The following is a 17388-nucleotide window of genomic DNA, read 5'->3' as shown; positions in this document are numbered from 1 at the left end:
AACAAAAGTGAAATAAACAATAAAAATGAACAGTAAACATTACACCCACAAAAGTTCCAAAATAATAAAGACATTTCAAATGTCATATGATGTGCAAATAGTTAAAGCACAGAAGGGAAAATAAATGAACATAGATATGGGTTGTATTTACACTGGTGTTTGTTCTTCACTGGTTGCCCTTTTCTTGTGACAACAGGTCAAAATATTGCTTCTGTGATATGGCACTGTGGTATTTCACCCAATAGATATTTTTTATCTAGAGTTTATCCAAATTTGGTTTGTTTTCGAATTCTTTGTGTGTCTGTGTATTCTGAGGGAAATGTGTGTCTCTAATATGGTCATATTTGGCAGGAGGTTAGGAAGTGCAGCTCAGTTTTCACCTCATTTTGTGGGCAGTGTGCACATAGCCTGTCTTCTCTTGAGAGCCAGGTCTGCCTACGGCGGCCTTTCTCAATAGCAAGGCTATGCTCACTGAGTCTGTACATAGTCAAAGCTTTCCTTAAGTTTGGGTCAGTCACAGTGGCCAGGTATTCTGCCACTGTGCATTCTCTGTTTTGGGCCAAATAGCATTCTAGTTTGCTCTGTTTTTTTGTACATTCTTTCCAATGTGTCAAGTAATTATCTTTTTGTTTTCTCATGATTTGGTTGGGTCTAATTGTGTTGCTGTCCTGGGGCTCTATGGGGTTTGTTTGTGAACAGAGCCCCAGGACCAGCTTGCATAGGGGACTCTTCTCCAGGTTCATCTCTCTGTAGGTGATGGCTTTGTTATGGAAGGTTTGGGAATCGCTTCCTTTTAGATGGTTGTAGAATTGAACAGCTCTTTTCTGGATTTTGATCATTAATGGGTATCGGCCTGATTCTGCCCTGCATTTTTGGGGGGTTTTACGTTGTACACAGAGGATATTATACACCAAATTTGTCTCAATTTGGTGTTTGTCCCATTTTGTGAATTCTTGGTTGGTGAGCAGACCCCAGACCTCACAACCATGAAGGGCAATGGGTTTGATAACCGATTCAAGTATTTTTTAGGTATGTCGAATTTTATGTTCCTTTTGATGGCTTAGAAGGCCCTTCTTGCCTTGCCTCTCAGATCGTTCACAGCTTTGTGCAAGTTACCTGTGGGGCTGATTGTTTAGGCAAAGGTGTTTAGATGGAATTTCTATTTCTGGTCCTGGCAACTGGACCTTTTTTGGAACACCATTATTTTTGTCTTACTGAGATTTACTGTCGGGGACCAGGTCTGACAGAATCTGTGCAGAATATCTATGTGCTGCTGTAGGCCCTCCTTGATTGGGGACAGAAGCACCAGATCATCAGCAAATAATAGACATTTGACTTCAGATTTTCTCTCTCCCTCTCTCTCTTTGTCTCTCTCTCTGTCTCTCTCCCTCTCTCTCTTTGTCTCTCTCTCTGTCTCTCTCCCTCTGTCTCTCTCCTCTGTCTCTCTCCCTCTCTCTCTTTGTCTCTCTCTCTGTCTCTCTCTCTCTGTCTCTCTCCCTCTGTCTCTCTCCCTCTGTCTCTCTCCCTCTGTCTCTCTCCCCAACACTGTGGATCAATAGTTCTGTTAGCTAAAGTTTATACGGCAGACTGTCAACTGCATTGTTTGTTATTTATGGTGTATGGCTGTTGCCATAGGACTCCTCTCTATCTGTCTATAGATTGTTGTGTGTATTGAATGTTTGTGCCGCTAAGTTTCTCCTGTCAGAGAACTGTCAGATCCTCCACCTCCATACTGTCTAATCCTCTCACTAATACATTAGAAGATAAAAGGATGAGGGGCTGAGAAACCAAAGAATCATCCATGAATACTCAGTGCCAAGCAGCCTGGCACTTCCAGCTATACACACACGCGCGATCGCGCGCTCACACGCACACTCACACACGCACACACAGTACACACACACACAGTACACACACACACAGTACACACAGCATTATCCCAGTAATCTGAGCTGAAGGGGCAGCTGTGCAGTGGGTAGAGGGGTTTGTTTCAGGGCTGATTTGTTTGTTTGGGCCCTGGCACCCAGATGAGCAGTAATCAGAGGAGTTAGCAAACAGGATTGTGTTAGCCATGACGCTGATCAGACTGCTAGGCTTCCTCCCCCCACAGGCCCATGCACAGCCCCGGACCTGAACAACTCCTTCCCACTGCAACTCACCACAATATGGGCCAGGCTAACTCCCACAGCACAGAGCACACATGGATACCCATTGCCAAACAGCCGCCAGAAGCAGCCGTCTTGACAGTGGACTGATTTTGAGATGCGATGCAATGGATCATTTAACTGTATTAATATTAAATGGAGGAGCGGTGTTGTGGTGTGTGGCCTTTTGAATTGGTACATCTGTATCTGTTTGGATCTGGTATTAGTGTCTTCCTCTTATTTCCTCTCTTTTCCTTTCCCAGGTGTGAAAGGTTACCATTGACAACCTCTTAATGAAGCTTTAGATTGTGCTGCTGGCACACTCTCAGGCCCATGCTCTGGGAGGGCAACATTCATTTCACTTGATTAAGCTATTATTTCCCTCAAATTGCTTTGGCTCCGTCTTCTGAATGTCCCCTCTCTCTACCCAAGGCTAGTGTTGGCTCTACCTCTGCATACTGTAGATCCGGTGTCCTGACTCTCTCTCCCTCTCCCCCTCTCACCCCTCCACAGGCTTGGTGGTGCGAGAAGCCAGTATTGAGATCACAAGGCAGCAAGTGGAGGAGTTGTTTGGGCCAGAGGACTTCTGGTGTCAGTGTGTAGCCTGGAGCTCTGCAGGGACCACCAAGAGCCGCAAGGCCCACGTCCGCATCGCCTGTAAGTACCCAGCAACCCTTCTCCCATATCCCATTTGTAACCCCTCAACTCTGTCCCCATACTGGGACCCATTCCTGTCCCCATCCCTTGTCCTGACAGTCAAAGAAGCCACCAGTCACTGAGAGTTCAGATACATTCTCATGCATGTACAACAGAAACAGTTTGACAGGCAGTCAAGAAAGGGCTCTCACGACTAATGGCCCTTAAAACAACCCATAAACTCCAGTCACATTCTGTATAAATGGAGAGAAACAGAGACAGGGAGGGTTGTATACACGAAGTAGAAAGGATCAAATACATGTTTCTGCCAACGTTTCCCTTTATTTGTTGGTGGTCCTCAAATTCCCTTTTCTTATGTTAGTAATTTGACTGGCAAGTATACCAAATATAAACAAGTCTTCCAGCAACAACACGCTTATTTCTTCACTCGTGCTTAAACCATTTTTATTTCACCCGAAGGATGTGGCAATCAAAACATGAAGGGAAGTGGAAACTCTAAGGCAGAGAGAGAGAGAGAGAGAGAGAGAGAGAGATAGAGAGAACTGAGTATTTGTATGTCTTTCGGTTGTTGAGTGATCAATTTACTTTTTACACATCTTTCCCCACTTTATCTTCTCTGAGCCACAGGGCTTCAATCTTCAGAACCCTATGCATTTCTGACTTCCGCCTATGTTGTGTCCAGTCTTTCTTTTTCTTTAATAGACTGACCGAGGTCTCTCGGACACCAACCTGGTCTCATAGACTAGACGTAACATAGTAAATGTAAATCTCAGACACTCAAATTAGTATGATATGTTACATTGGGTATGGTTACATAAGACAGAAGGTTACTTAAGGAAAAAAACGGAAGAGGGAAGGTCGGGGTGGATGGGTAGGCGTATCACGCCATATAACGAATCTCATCACGGACACCTTTAGCATTTTAGCTAACTAGCAACTACTTACTTCTTTTGAGCTACTTTACAACTACTTAGCATGTTACTAACCTTTCCCCTAACCCTAACCTTAACCCTTTAACCTAAATCTTCACCCCTAACCTAGCCAACGTTAGCCACCTAGCTAACCGTAGCAACAACAAATAGAAATTTGCAACTTATGATACATATTGCAAATACGTAAAATACTGTACGAATTGCAATTCGTAACATATCATGTGAATTGTAATTCATAACGAAATGGGCGATGGACATACACAAATGAATTACATACTATACGAAATGTAACATATCATACTAAATGTAGGGAGCCAGATTTACATGTACTCTTTTACGATTACGCCTGAATCCAGATTGGGGATACTTAGTGCTTCGATGTCCATTGTGACGGGTGTCAGAGGGCCCGCAACTAAAGCCTTTCAGGGACCCTGTCAGGATAACACACAACTAGGTCTCTGAGAAAGAACAGAGCTTGTACCTCTGTTACTACTCATCAGTTAAGACTGCCTATACAGTCCTACTAAAGTCACAAGCCTGGGACCATTGCACATAGCTTCAAGGCCAGTTCAGTTGCTCTCATCTTACCAGCTCTGTCTTCCACCTTACTTTAGCCGTAGGCTACCTGTGTTGGTATGCCAGGCCAGCCACTGACTGATGGAGTAGTCCCCTGCAGTCTCTCCACAGAGTTCCCCCGCTGCTCTCCACCTCTACCTCTACCTCCACATCATTAGCTGTTCTACCTCCACCTCTACTTCCACCTTACTTTAGCCGTAGGCTACCTGTGTTGGTATGCCAGGCCAGCCACTGACTGATGGAGTAGTCCCCTGCAGTCTCTCCACAGAGTTCCCCCGCTGCTCTCCACCTCTACGTCTACCTCCACATCATTAGCTGTTCCACCTCCACCTCTACTTCCACCTTACTTTAGCCGTAGGCTACCTGTGTTGGTATGCCAGGCCAGCCACTGACTGATGGAGTAGTCCCCTGCAGTCTCTCCACAGAGTTCCCCCGCTGCTCTCCACCTCTACCTCTACCTCCACATCATTAGCTGTTCCACCTCTACCTCTACCTCCACATCATTAGCTGTTCCACCTCCACCTCTACCTCTACCTCTACCTCCACATCATTAGCTGTTCCACCTCTACCTCTACCTCCACATCATTAGCTGTTCCACCTCTACCTCTACCTCCACATCATTAGCTGTTCCACCTCCACCTCTACCTCTACCTCTACCTCCACATCATTAGCTGTTCCACCTCTACCTCTACCTCCACATCATTAGCTGTTCCACCTCCACCTCTACCTCTACCTCTACCTCCACATCATTAGCTGTTCCACCTCCACCTCTACCTCTACCTCTACCTCCACATCATTAGCTGTTCCACCTCCACCTCTACCTCTACCTCTACCTCCACATCATTAGCTGTTCCACCTCTACCTCTACCTCCACATCATTAGCTGTTCCACCTCCACCTCTACCTCTACCTCTACCTCCACATCATTAGCTGTTCCACCTCCACCTCTACCTCTACCTCTACCTCCACATCATTAGCTGTTCCACCTCTACTTCCACCTTACTTTAGCTGTAGGCTACCTGTGTTGGTATGCCAGGCCAGCCACTGACTGATGGAGTAGTCCCCTGCAGTCTCTCCACAGAGTTCCCCCGCTGCTCTCCACCTCTACCTCTACCTCCACATCATTAGCTGTTCCACCTCCACCTCTACTTCCACCTTACTTTAGCCGTAGGCTACCTGTGTTGGTATGCCAGGCCAGCCACTGACTGATGGAATAGTCCCCTGCAGTCTCTCCACAGAGTTCCCCCGCTGCTCTCCACCTCTACCTCTACCTCCACATCATTAGCTGTTCCACCTCTACTTCCACCTTACTTTAGCCGTAGGCTACCTGTGTTGGTATGCCAGGCCAGCCACTGACTGATGGAGTAGTCCCCTGCAGTCTCTCCACAGAGTTCCCCCGCTGCTCTCCACCTCTACCTCTACCTCCACATCATTAGCTGTTCCACCTCTACTTCCACCTTACTTTAGCCGTAGGCTACCTGTGTTGGTATGCCAGGCCAGCCACTGACTGATGGAGTAGTCCCCTGCAGTCTCTCCACAGAGTTCCCCCGCTGCTCTCCACCTCTACCTCTACCTCCACATCATTAGCTGTTCCACCTCCACCTCTACTTCCACCTTACTTTAGCCGTAGGCTACCTGTGTTGGTATGCCAGGCCAGCCACTGACTGATGGAGTAGTCCCCTGCAGTCTCTCCACAGAGTTCCCCCGCTGCTCTCCACCTCCACCTCTACCTCTACCTCCACATCATTAGCTGTTCCACCTCTACCTCTACCTCCACATCATTAGCTGTTCCACCTCCACCTCTACTTCCACCTTACTTTAGCCGTAGGCTACCTGTGTTGGTATGCCAGGCCAGCCACTGACTGATGGAGTAGTCCCCTGCAGTCTCTCCACAGAGTTCCCCCGCTGCTCTCCACCTCTACCTCTACCTCCACATCATTAGCTGTTCCACCTCCACCTCTACTTCCACCTTACTTTAGCCGTAGGCTACCTGTGTTGGTATGCCAGGCCAGCCACTGACTGATGGAGTAGTCCCCTGCAGTCTCTCCACAGAGTCCCCCGCTGCTCTCCACTTCTACCTCTACCTCCACATCATTAGCTGTTCCACCTCTACCTCTACCTCCACATCATTAGCTGTTCCACCTCCACCTCTACTTCCACCTTCAGCTCCACCTATGGGTGGACTTAGTGATTCGGAGGCCCCCTGCAGAGGCCAGTCTGAGTTTCTTGTAAGCTAGCCTCGTCGACAACCAGGCTCCTCTAATACGGGTAAGCCTGGGGAAGTTCACAGCAGAGAAATAGCTAAGTAGGTAAATCAGTGACATCTCGCTACACGTCAAACCAATCAAATGCCGTGTTTTTGGGCGCAGCTCCAATAATGCTCACTAGATTAGTATCGTATGTGCAACAAATATTTTTTACCATGGAATTACCTGTATACCTTTTACGTGCAAATTCCCGATTCACTTCTATATATCTTTCGGGCCAGTACCGGGTTACTTTCAGACGAGTCCTGTAGAGAAAAATGGAGAACACCATTGTGTTTGTGAGAGTCTCATATTTCCTTAGAGGGGTCATATTCATTTTGTAGGCCAAACCATTTGGACACTACAGATGTGTTCGTGAGAGAACCATTTTCGAGAGTCTGACAAACACCCCTGACTGTACTGTAGATCTGTACTGTAGCTCTGTACTGTAGCTCTGTACTGTAGCTCTGTACTGTAGCTCTGTACGGTAGCTCTGTACTGTAGCTCTGTACTGTAGCTCTGTACGGTAGCTCTGTACTGTAGCTCTGTACTGTAGCTCTGTACTGTAGCTCTGTACTGTAGCTCTGTACGGTAGCTCTGTACTGTAGCTCTGTACTGTAGCTCTGCCCTCTGCAGATGCAGTGGATTGAGCCCATGCCGACAGATATCTCGAGCTTAAACAGACAGATTTGGATGGGGATTTTTTTTGTATTCGTTTATTTATTTGACCTCGAATGGAGCAAAACAAAGTTAATGCCCAGCTCATGAGGCCCCTTGATGATGTGAGGCCTGAGGCAATTGCCTCTTCTGGCTAATGGTAAGTCTGCCAATGCCTCCACCTCCACATAATCAGCCATGATCAGCAGCCTGCCAGGGCTAACCTTTCCCTCAAATCAGAATGGATCCTTCTTCCTCTGCTATTAGAATGGATCCCTCTTGCTCTGCTATTAGAATGGATCCTTCTTCCTCTGCTATTAGAATGGATCCTTCTTCCTCTGCTATTAGAATGGATCCTTCTTCCTCTGCTATTGGAATGGATCCTTCTTCCTCTGCTATTGGAATGGATCCTTCTTCCTCTGCTATTAGAATGGATCCTTCTTCCTCTGCTATTAGAATGGATCCTTCTTCCTCTGCTATTAGAATGGATCCTTCTTCCTCTGCTATTAGAATGGATCCTTCTTCCTCTGCTATTAGAATGGATCCTTCTTCCTCTGCTATTAGAATGGATCCTTCTTCCTCTGCTATCAGAATGGATCCCTCTTGCCCCGCTATTAGATTGTCCTGAATGGATTACTGTAGCTCCTCTCTCTCCTGGGCTTCCTGGCAGACCCAGGCCACCTCATAGATAGCCACAGTCCCTCAGGAGACTAATGGAAACTCTGGACTAGTCCCCCCCCCCTTGTCCCCCTCCCTCCCCTCCCTCAAACAGATGGTTTAATCAGGGGCTAAGTAACACTCAGGGCTGATAAATTCAGGTGGTGGTTGGGTGGTGATGAGGGGGGGGGGGCTAGTGATCAATGTGATCAATGTTAACACTGTGAGGCAGGTGGTGTCATAAAGGCTGTCCTCTGTGGACCCAGACTATTCTTCCCCCCCCCACTGTGATTTGTGGTACGTTCGTGACTGTTTGGGTGTTATTGTGATTTATTGCAGCCCACGTTTCCCTTCTGCTAAAATGACATGGACTCTCATTGGCCAGTGATTTACCTGACTCCACTTTCCTCTCCATGGTTACCTGTGACCTGACCGACAGGTCAGGGGATGCTTATAGTTCTACCTGGTGGTTTATTCCTATGCAACTTTACTGTGACATTCTGTACTTGTTGCGACCTCAGAATGACTTGCCACCATTCTTGAGGTATTTCGATAGCGTCATTAAACACCATAGAGACGCTGAAATGGGTACACAAGCAAATGAAATGAATGACTTCTCAGAAAACCCAACAAAAAATGTCCTTCGATTGACCTAGGTAATTAAACCCGTTATACTGAACCTAGAAGCTGAAATTGTATGTGTTTGTGGCGTTGTTATTTTTCACAAAACTAGTAAAGCTCACATTCATCTAATTAAGTTTCACCTTGGTAATTCTCTCTGGTCGCCAGTCCTCTAGTTTACATCTGCATCAGGGTTTATAGGTGTATTAAGTGGGGGAGAGATTGCGTCGAAATAACCCATGACTGTGAGACTTCTGTAATTTCGCAGGACAAGAAGCCAAACACCATGCACTTAGCATAATGGCAGTCAAATGTGGTGGTAGCTGGGGCCTGTAGGGAGGCCTGGGGAGGCAGAGGTATTTCTGTGGTGTAACAGGGAATGGTGTGACTCCCACAGGAATGTCTACTCAGCCTTATACCCTGCTGCTCACCCAGCTCCACATCGCCTGAGCCTGGGAGAGGAGGAGGAGGAGAACAGAGAGGAAGGAGACACGGTTCATAAATATCACTCAGGAGCTACTCTTTTCACTCTCTGTTCCTCCATTTCTCTCTCACACACACACTTCTCGCTCTCTCTCTGATAAAAAAAAACAGCATACTGACGAAATCCCCCAAAGCTACTGTACATCTGAATACGTTTCCCTCAATCTTATACGCACGATCCAATCTTTTAATTTCATACTTGATCTTTACGGAAATTGCTTTCAATGCAAACTTTCCATTTCAGCATGAAATGCACCATATGCTCCTAAAGACAGACCTGAGGTTGAAATGCACCATATGCTCCTAAAGACAGACATGAGGTTGAAATGGAACTTCAGTTCTCCTAGTACTTGTGTTTCAGGGCTATTTGGACCCTGGTGCTGATCCGGCTGTTATGGTGTACAGTGGGGTTTTGGCTAAAGTCTGGTGCTAATGTATTTTGTTATGAGAACATCTCAAAGTTAAGCTCTTCTCCTCCAGCAGGGGATGTCGAGTGGTGAGATGATCAATAAGCTGTTTCAATTCCAGTTGGACTTCTCTCTCTTTTGATAGTCCTCTAACTGAAACCAGCTGAAGTCCAGCTTTGGGAAGAGGCATTTGGACTCGATATCAAATGGGTGGACAGACTATGTACGGACTAGAGAGATAATTAACATGTATAACCTTAAATCCCAGAGCAGGCTGGCTCCTGAGTGACTCAGAGAGTTATATTTATGTCATGGAATTGAGACTTCTTCTGTAATAGTTCCAAATGTCTGCCGGACAGACTTACACCATGGAGAATGACTGGAGAGTTGTTAAATGCTCAGCCACCTTAAAATAGTCCCCATTGTCTACATAGTTCTGTCTTCAAACTCTGCCAATGGCTGTACTATAGTATTGGCATTTCAGAGGCTTTCTGAGTGATTCTTCTCTTGGCATTCCTCTCTCCTTCAGTCTGACAGTATGCCAGCCTGCTGCCCAACATCACAACTCTTTAATAGCGTTGGTTTGATCGCACTCAAACCAATGCATTCTCTCTCTCACTCACTCACTCACTCACTCACTCACTCACTCACTCACTCACTCACTCACTCACTCACTCACTCACTCACTCACTCACTCACTCACTCACTCACTCACTCACTCACTCACTCAGTGTCAGCAGCAGTGTTCAGACATGCCAGTGGGGAGCAGTCACATAGTGTGGATGTAGGCATCAAATCCACTCTTTTCCACTTTGTGGTTTCTATTTTGCTCAAATTACAATGGTGATGAGGAGACCATTTCTGAACCAGCTGGGAGGAACATTTTGTGGTTACTTCCATAAAAGACGTTTCACTATCCATCTGTCGATGCTTACATTTTCTTTATCTGCGTGTCAGCAGATCTCCTTTCTTTCAGAATCCAAAAAACAAAATGCTAAAGCCATCTAAAACCATAAATCGTCAATTTACGTTCGCACAAGATGTCTGTAACAGCCCTATGTTATGTCCTTCCAGAATCTGTCTACAAAAGTTGGTGGAACCCTTAACTACCCCAACGGATGGTTTCCATGGATACTGAGAGGTGCTTAGAGTACTTCTGACCCAAATCAATTAGTATAGCTCTCTCTCACAACATCACAACCACATCGACTATCCTTGACTTTCTGAAGGGTAATATTCTGTTGTAAATCTGTCAATTTTACAGTCCTTCTTATTTCTAGTACCCACTATGTCTGTCCACTAGCCCGCTGATTACCATGGTTCCTTCTGGCACCAGAGGGTGGCAGAGACAGCTCTAGAGACACGGTCCGGCATCTGTTGGAGGCTCGTCGGGTTCGAGGGACCCTACCGTACCTGGTGGACTGGGAGGGTGTGGGTGCCTGCCCTGGACATCCTGGATCCGGGTATTGTTAGAGACTTCAAACAATTACGTGGTGGTCTTCATGGCTCCGCGGCTGGAGCCACTCCTAGATGTCCTTGTTAAAATATATGTGTTTTTCTGTGGTCCTTTGGAGAGGCTTGAATTGTTTACCGTGTGCGTTCGTTACCTGAGTGAGTTTTCGAGACTTAGTGTTTGTTATTTTTGAAAGTGTAGTGTGATCCTGCGGCTTCCGTTTCTCAGTAAAGTATTTCTGTTTATCCTTAACCACTGATTCCTCGTCTGGTCTCTTCTCTGCACCTTGGTCCAACCTTGCTGCCTCTACTGCGGAGGTCTCTGCCATCACCATGCTACCTGCCCAGAGCTGACCGGAAACGCCAGAGCTCGCCAGGACAGGAGGAGGCCCTGATGAGCTGTGCAGTTACCTCTGGGCTACCCAGTCACTGCCTGTTACTACCCACAATCCTCCACTGGGACAACCGTCAGCACCAGATTCAAGCATTTGTGGACTGGGCCACGGATTATTTCATTGATCAAGACTTCGCCAGAGAGTTACAGATCCCCTGCGTGAAATGTACCATCCCTCTGCAGATTCAAGCCCTCAATGGATACCCATTGGCTCCGGTCAGGGGGAATATCAGACCAAGCCCATTCTACTGCATGTTGGGGTGAACCACTCTGAGACTGTTGATCATTGCTCCCGAGAACCTCATTATCCTAAGGTACCCCTGGCTAGCGCTACAAACCCCACTAGTTTCCTGGTCCATGGGACACCTACTAGACTGGGGTAAGGACTGCCAGACTAAATGCCTCACCGTGTCATCCTGCATCCCTTGAAGACCAAGACTTTTCTGCTCTCCCTCCCGAATACTTCCACCTCTGGGAGGCCTTCAGTAAGAGGCAGACGCCACCCTTCCCCCTCATCGTCCTTACGGCTGTGCCATAAAACTCCTACCCAGCACCACACCTCCCCAGGGTTGTCTGTACTCCCTCTCAAACCCCTGAAGCAGCAGTCATGGACAATTACATCCGGGGGTCGCTGGAGGCAGGTTTCATTCGTCCCTCTACATCGCCTGCTGGTGCAGGATTCTTCTTCGTAGGTAAGAAGGATGGAGGCCTGCATCCCTGCATCGATTACAGAGGGCTGAACCAGATTACGATCAAGAATCGTTACCCCCTACCCTTGATGTCCTCCACATTGGAGTAGGTCCAAGGGGCCCAATTCTTCACCAAACTGGACATCCGCAATGCTTACAATCTGGTGAGAATCAGGGAGGGAGATGAGTGGAGGATTTCCTTTAACACCCCTAGTGGCCACTATGAATATTTGGTCATACCCTTATCGAACTCACCGGAAGTCTTCCAAGCATTGGTCAATTACACCCTGAGGGACATGTTGAATCGGTTCATCTTTGTTTACCTCAATGACATCTTGATCTTCTCCAAGACCCTTCGGGAACACATACAGTACTGCACGTCCGCCAACTCCTGAGATGCCTCCTGCAGAGTCAACTATACGCCAAGATAGAGAAGTGTGAGTTCCACGTATCCCAGGTTTGCTTCCTGGGTCACATTACCTCTACTGCAGGAATGCATATGGACCCCGTAAAGATTGAGGCGGTTGCCGGCTGGCTCCGTCCCACCTCACTCAAGCAGTTCCAGCGGTCCCTCGGGTTTGTCCATTTTTACCGACGTTTTATACGCAACTTTGGTGCGGTGGCAGCGGCCTCTCGCGGTCCTTACCCGCAAGTCCCAGACCCATTTTTGCTGGACCCCTGAGGCTGACGGGGCATTCATGGAGCTCAAGGGACGTTTCACCTCTGGACCTATCCTCGTTCACCCTGATCCGACTCGTCCCTTTGTGGTGGAGGAGGACGCTTCGTACACCGGAGCAGGGGCGGTCCTTTCACAGTGGAATGAGGATTCTGTGGTCCTTTACAGAAGCTGTAATTGTTTACCGTGTGCGTTCGTTTCCTGAGTGAGCTTTTCAGGCTGTGTGTTTTTTTTTTCAAGTATACTGTGATCCTGCGGCTACTGTTTATCAGTAAAGTATTTCTGTTTATCCTTAGCCACTAATTCCTCGTCTGGTCTCTTCTCTGCACCTGGGTCCAACCTCACCACGTCACTCTGATGGCATGCTCATCTGGCCCTACAGCAGAAATACCTGAATACCATTTAATTTACATTATTCACAAACTGACATAAAGAGAGTTTGATGTATAACTCCATTCACAATGCACAAATATGCTTTTCTTCTTGGTTTTGCCCTGAGGGTGGCTGAGGGGTTGAAACTCCACAGGAAACCCTTGACGTCTAGAGACACAGTGTACTTTCAGAGCATATGGGATTTCCAGCTTGGCTTACCTTTCAGCTCTGCGCTTCCTTTGCTTTGTAAGCAGGGCTGGTCCATGCTTGGTTTAACAGTGATAGTCAAGAGTTGGCTTCATGTGAGCTCCTCCAACCCATTCTCAGGGATTACACACTGGCAGGGAGTTACTTGTGTGTGTGTGTGTGTGTGTGTGTGTGTGCTCTTTGACTCTATGGGCTACAACTTTGTGTCCAAAAAAATGTCTCACCGAGCTCCTGTACATTTAAATTCACACACAGTACAAAATGTTTACAGATTTAAAGAAAAAGAAACACTACAACATTAACTGAAGCATGTTTTTTTGTTACAGGAACAATGTTATTCTAGACTATTCATTAAATGTGGTTACTGGGTTTGATTAAATGGGCTCCTGTGTCAGACAGTTAAAATGATAAGCAGAGCCGGGACATTGCAGGCTGTGGAAAGTGCTGTCACTGGAGTTTGGGAGTATGAGTGTGTACTTAATACTCCACTGAGTCTGTTCTCTAGCAATTGTAGCACTACAGCTCCCTTCCCCCTGTCCTCTTACACAATCTACCTCAAGCCCAGTCTCTCTCTCTCTCGCTATCTCTCTCTCCCCCCCTCTCCCCCTCACTCTCTCCAAATCTCTCTCCTCTCAAGCCCTCTCTCTTCCTCTATGCCCCTCTCCCTCCCTCTCTCTCTATCACCCCCCCTCTCTCTCTCTCCCCTAACCCTCTCTCTCTCCCTCTCTCTCTCGCTCTCTCTCCCCCCTCTCCCCTCACTCTCTCCAAATCTCTCTCCTCTCAAGCCCTCTCTCTCCCTCTATGCCCCTCTCCCCTCTCTCTCTCTCTCTCTCTCACCCCCTCTCTCTCTCTCCCCTAACCCTCTCTCTCTCCCTCTCTCTCTCACTCCCCCTCTCTCCCCCTCTCTATCACTCCCCCTTTCTCCCCCTCTCTCTCCCCCTCTCTCTCGCTCCCTCTCTCTTTCTTTCTCTCTCTCTTTCGCTCCCTCCCTCTCTCTCTCGCTCTCTCTCCCTTCTCGTCACCATATTATTTCTGCAGCTCCTCTGCCAGACCGTATCCCAGCAGGTGGTGATATATATCTAATGAGCTTTGGGTTCCAGTGTAGCATGACGCCCCCCCGGTCCCGGTCCTGCCCTACTCCATCAGGCTCACACACTGGAGAACTAGTGGCTTTTTATTAGAGGAGGGAGAGTGATCCCTTTCTCAGCAGCTCCCTGCCACCCACCTCTGATTCTTCAGGCTCTCTGTGCAATAAGAGGACAGAAAGAGAGAAAGAGAAGTCAAGCTTTATTTCTCACAGAGACTGCTCTATTGGCCCTATGCAGTACTGTATTTGCTAGCTGCGCACTGAGAACGACAGTCTAAAACCTTCTAAGTCTTTTTTTAATCAAAAGACACCAGTGAAATAATTCAGCATCCTCATTATTACATACATCATGTGTAGAATGTGAGGGATATGTTAATGTTTATTTATGGTTGGTTGCCATTTTTGTCCTCCAGATCTCAGAAAGACGTTTGACCAGGAGCCCCTGGGAAAGGAAGTGTCTCTGGAACAGGAAGTTCTTCTTCAGTGCCGCCCACCAGAAGGGATCCCTGCTGCTGAGGTAAGGGTGAAAGGTTATGGCTAAAAGGATCAGTGATTTACTGGTATTTTGTCTTCATATGAATGAAGTAAAGTAAGTAACCTTCGCTGGTTTATACAGGCACTCACCAAGTAAACCCTGAACATGCAGAACTTAGTTGTGTCTCTGGAGCGCTACTGTAAGCAGTAAGAGCCTAAAGCTGTGGCCCCATAATGTCAGCTACACTGGGGCCTCACTTCTTAACCAGGTCTCTACTCCTCCCTAACAGATGGCAACTCCAGCTCCTTTCTGCTGATCTTAACGTATAGAGCTGGCTCTGCCGCAGCAATATGACAAACCAATAAGACGTATAACTCTTACAACAACAAATTGGTTTCCGGCCTCATTGTGTTCCTTTTTTTTACCCACCTATTCGGTCAGAGGAAATCCTTCAAGTGCACTTCCTGCAGGGAAGATTAGCCCAATCAATTGGTAACTTCCTCACCCCTGTGTTCGCGATGCTTCCTAATGTGTTATGGCTGATACCATGAACCACATTCCTGGAGGCTTATTTGAATATAGCATGTATTAATAGTAATTGTTAGAATCTTAAGAGGGTGTATCTTTTAAGTGGCCTGGTAGATTTGAGATGAAGTTGTTTCTGTCTCAGATATGCATACCTTTCAGGATGTCTTACTTAAATAAATTGGGCAATGGTTCGGCATGTCATCACACGTGGCTAAGGGAAGGGAAAGGGAAACGTGAAGTTATCTGCAATGAGAGCAGGGCTCCTGAACAGGGCCACCGTGTATTATCCTCCCTCTGTCAAGTAGCACTTCTCCCTACCCCTCCATTCCACTACCTAACAACGTTGTGGTGAATTCAAAGGCCTTCGTTATAGATTACAGGGGCCGAGAGTGGGAGAGTGGGAGAGTGAGAGAGTGGGAGAGTGAGAGAGTGGGAGAGTGGGAGAGTGAGAGAGTGAGAGAGTGAGAGAGTGGGAGAGTGGGAGAGTGGGAGAGTGAGAGAGTGAGAGAGTGAGATGTTCTAACTTGTTCTACTAACACACTGAAGCATCAGGACCAGAACATCCAATCAATCAGAATAAAACTAATTACAACACAATCAAAACAAAACTACATTGCTTATTGGGAAACATAAGCACAGAGCAAAATGCAGTGTTGTCTGGCCCTACATCGACAGTACACCGTGGCTAACTATTTGACCATGGTTACTGATCAAAACCTTAGAAAAACCTTGACAGTACAGGCTCAGTGAGCACAGCCTTGCCATTGAGAAGGGTAGACACAGGAAAACCTGGCTCCCTGTAGAGGAAAGGCTGTGCAACCACTACACCACAGCAGAACCTGAGACAGAGCTGAATTTCCTGACAAAATGTCAAAGATATAAAACAATTAGATAGTGTAATTTCCCCAAATTTGAAACCCTTATTCAAGGTTTCAAAAACCTCTCTGATGAGAGTAGGCTACCCGTCCTGTTGGGGGAGGACGCAGAGAGCTGTGGGTTGGCAGCGCACTACATTGCTGCCTGCCATAAGTTGAGGGACAGTGTCTGACAGACCATCCAACCTGCACATGACCTCTATGCTTATTGTTAAATATGTGGTTATTTTGACCTTTGGTTATTGTTGTTACTGTTGTCCTGTTGGCAATTTTGATTCTTATTATCTTAATATTGTAAATATACAAAGTAAGCTTTGGAAATATGTACATTGTTACGTCATGCTTATAAAGTTGAATTGAATTGAATTGAGAGAGAGCCAGAGGGAGGGAGAGAGAGAGAGAGAGAGAGAGAGAGAGAGAGAGAGAGAGAGAGAGAGAGAGAGAGAGAGAGAGAGAGAGAGAGAGAGAGAGAGAGAGAGAGAGAGAGAGAGAGAGAGAGAGAGAGAGAGAGAAAAAAAAAATAAGTATCCTTTGGAGTGAGTTCTTCTTAGGTCTGAACTCTGAAAAGGCCTGCGACTGACCTGGAAAATCTGAGTTAAGTGAGTGGGACTTCATTGCCTTTATCCTCGGTGAGAAGTGCTGACAAAACTAAACGGAGAGAAAAGTTTGGGCCAAAACTCTTGGAAACTCTACTTCTTACTTCTTCTAATAGGCTTTTTTCTATCGGTGATTCCAACTGTTTGTGTCAGCGTGATTCCAATCAAGCTTCTTCGCTCTGATTGGCTCAGTGGGATAATTCATTCTGATGACACACCTGTGACGGAGCAGAGAGAATCAATGATATCACTGCCATCATCAACAAAGGTGCCTGAAGTCTGAATGGAATGACAGATTGTATGGAATAAAAATGGAGGGGATACTGTATTGAAGTGGAAGCCTAGGCAGGTGTCCAGCGTCATTAATTATTCACACACTTGCTTACCTCACTTAAATAAAGACACCAGTCCATTACCCTTATTTTTCTTATTTTCTGAAGTAAAACACAGCTGTTGAAAGAGAAAATAGACCCGAACTGATCCTGAGAGCCTTTTTCCTCTCTCTCTCTCTCTCTCTCTCTCTCTCTCTCTCTCTCTCTCTCTCTCTCTCTCTCTCTCTCTCTCTCTCTCTCTCTGTCTGTTTGTCAGGCATTTTCTCACAGAAACGCTTTAGGAACCCGGCTAGGGAAAAACAGATGGGCCCAAGTCTGTGGTTGCA

The 17388-nt window shown here is 46.8% G+C and overlaps 1 protein-coding gene across 1 annotated transcript in view; it reads left to right on the top strand.

The window, feature by feature from the left end:
- The window catches only part of unc5cb (unc-5 netrin receptor Cb), a 188768-nt gene that overhangs the window by 114333 nt on the left and 57047 nt on the right, over positions 1-17388 (top strand). Inside the window, exons 3-4 of the mRNA XM_065017547.1 lie at positions 2658-2801; positions 14670-14773. Of these exons, the coding sequence (XP_064873619.1) occupies positions 2658-2801; positions 14670-14773 (248 nt within the window). The remainder of the gene's footprint in view (positions 1-2657; positions 2802-14669; positions 14774-17388) is intronic.

The sequence above is a fragment of the Oncorhynchus nerka genome, linkage group LG4 (genome assembly GCF_034236695.1).
Source record: "Oncorhynchus nerka isolate Pitt River linkage group LG4, Oner_Uvic_2.0, whole genome shotgun sequence".
NCBI lineage: Eukaryota > Metazoa > Chordata > Actinopteri > Salmoniformes > Salmonidae > Oncorhynchus > Oncorhynchus nerka.
The sequence above is the reverse complement of the archived record's forward strand: the minus strand, read 5'-3'. Positions and strand labels throughout refer to the sequence as shown.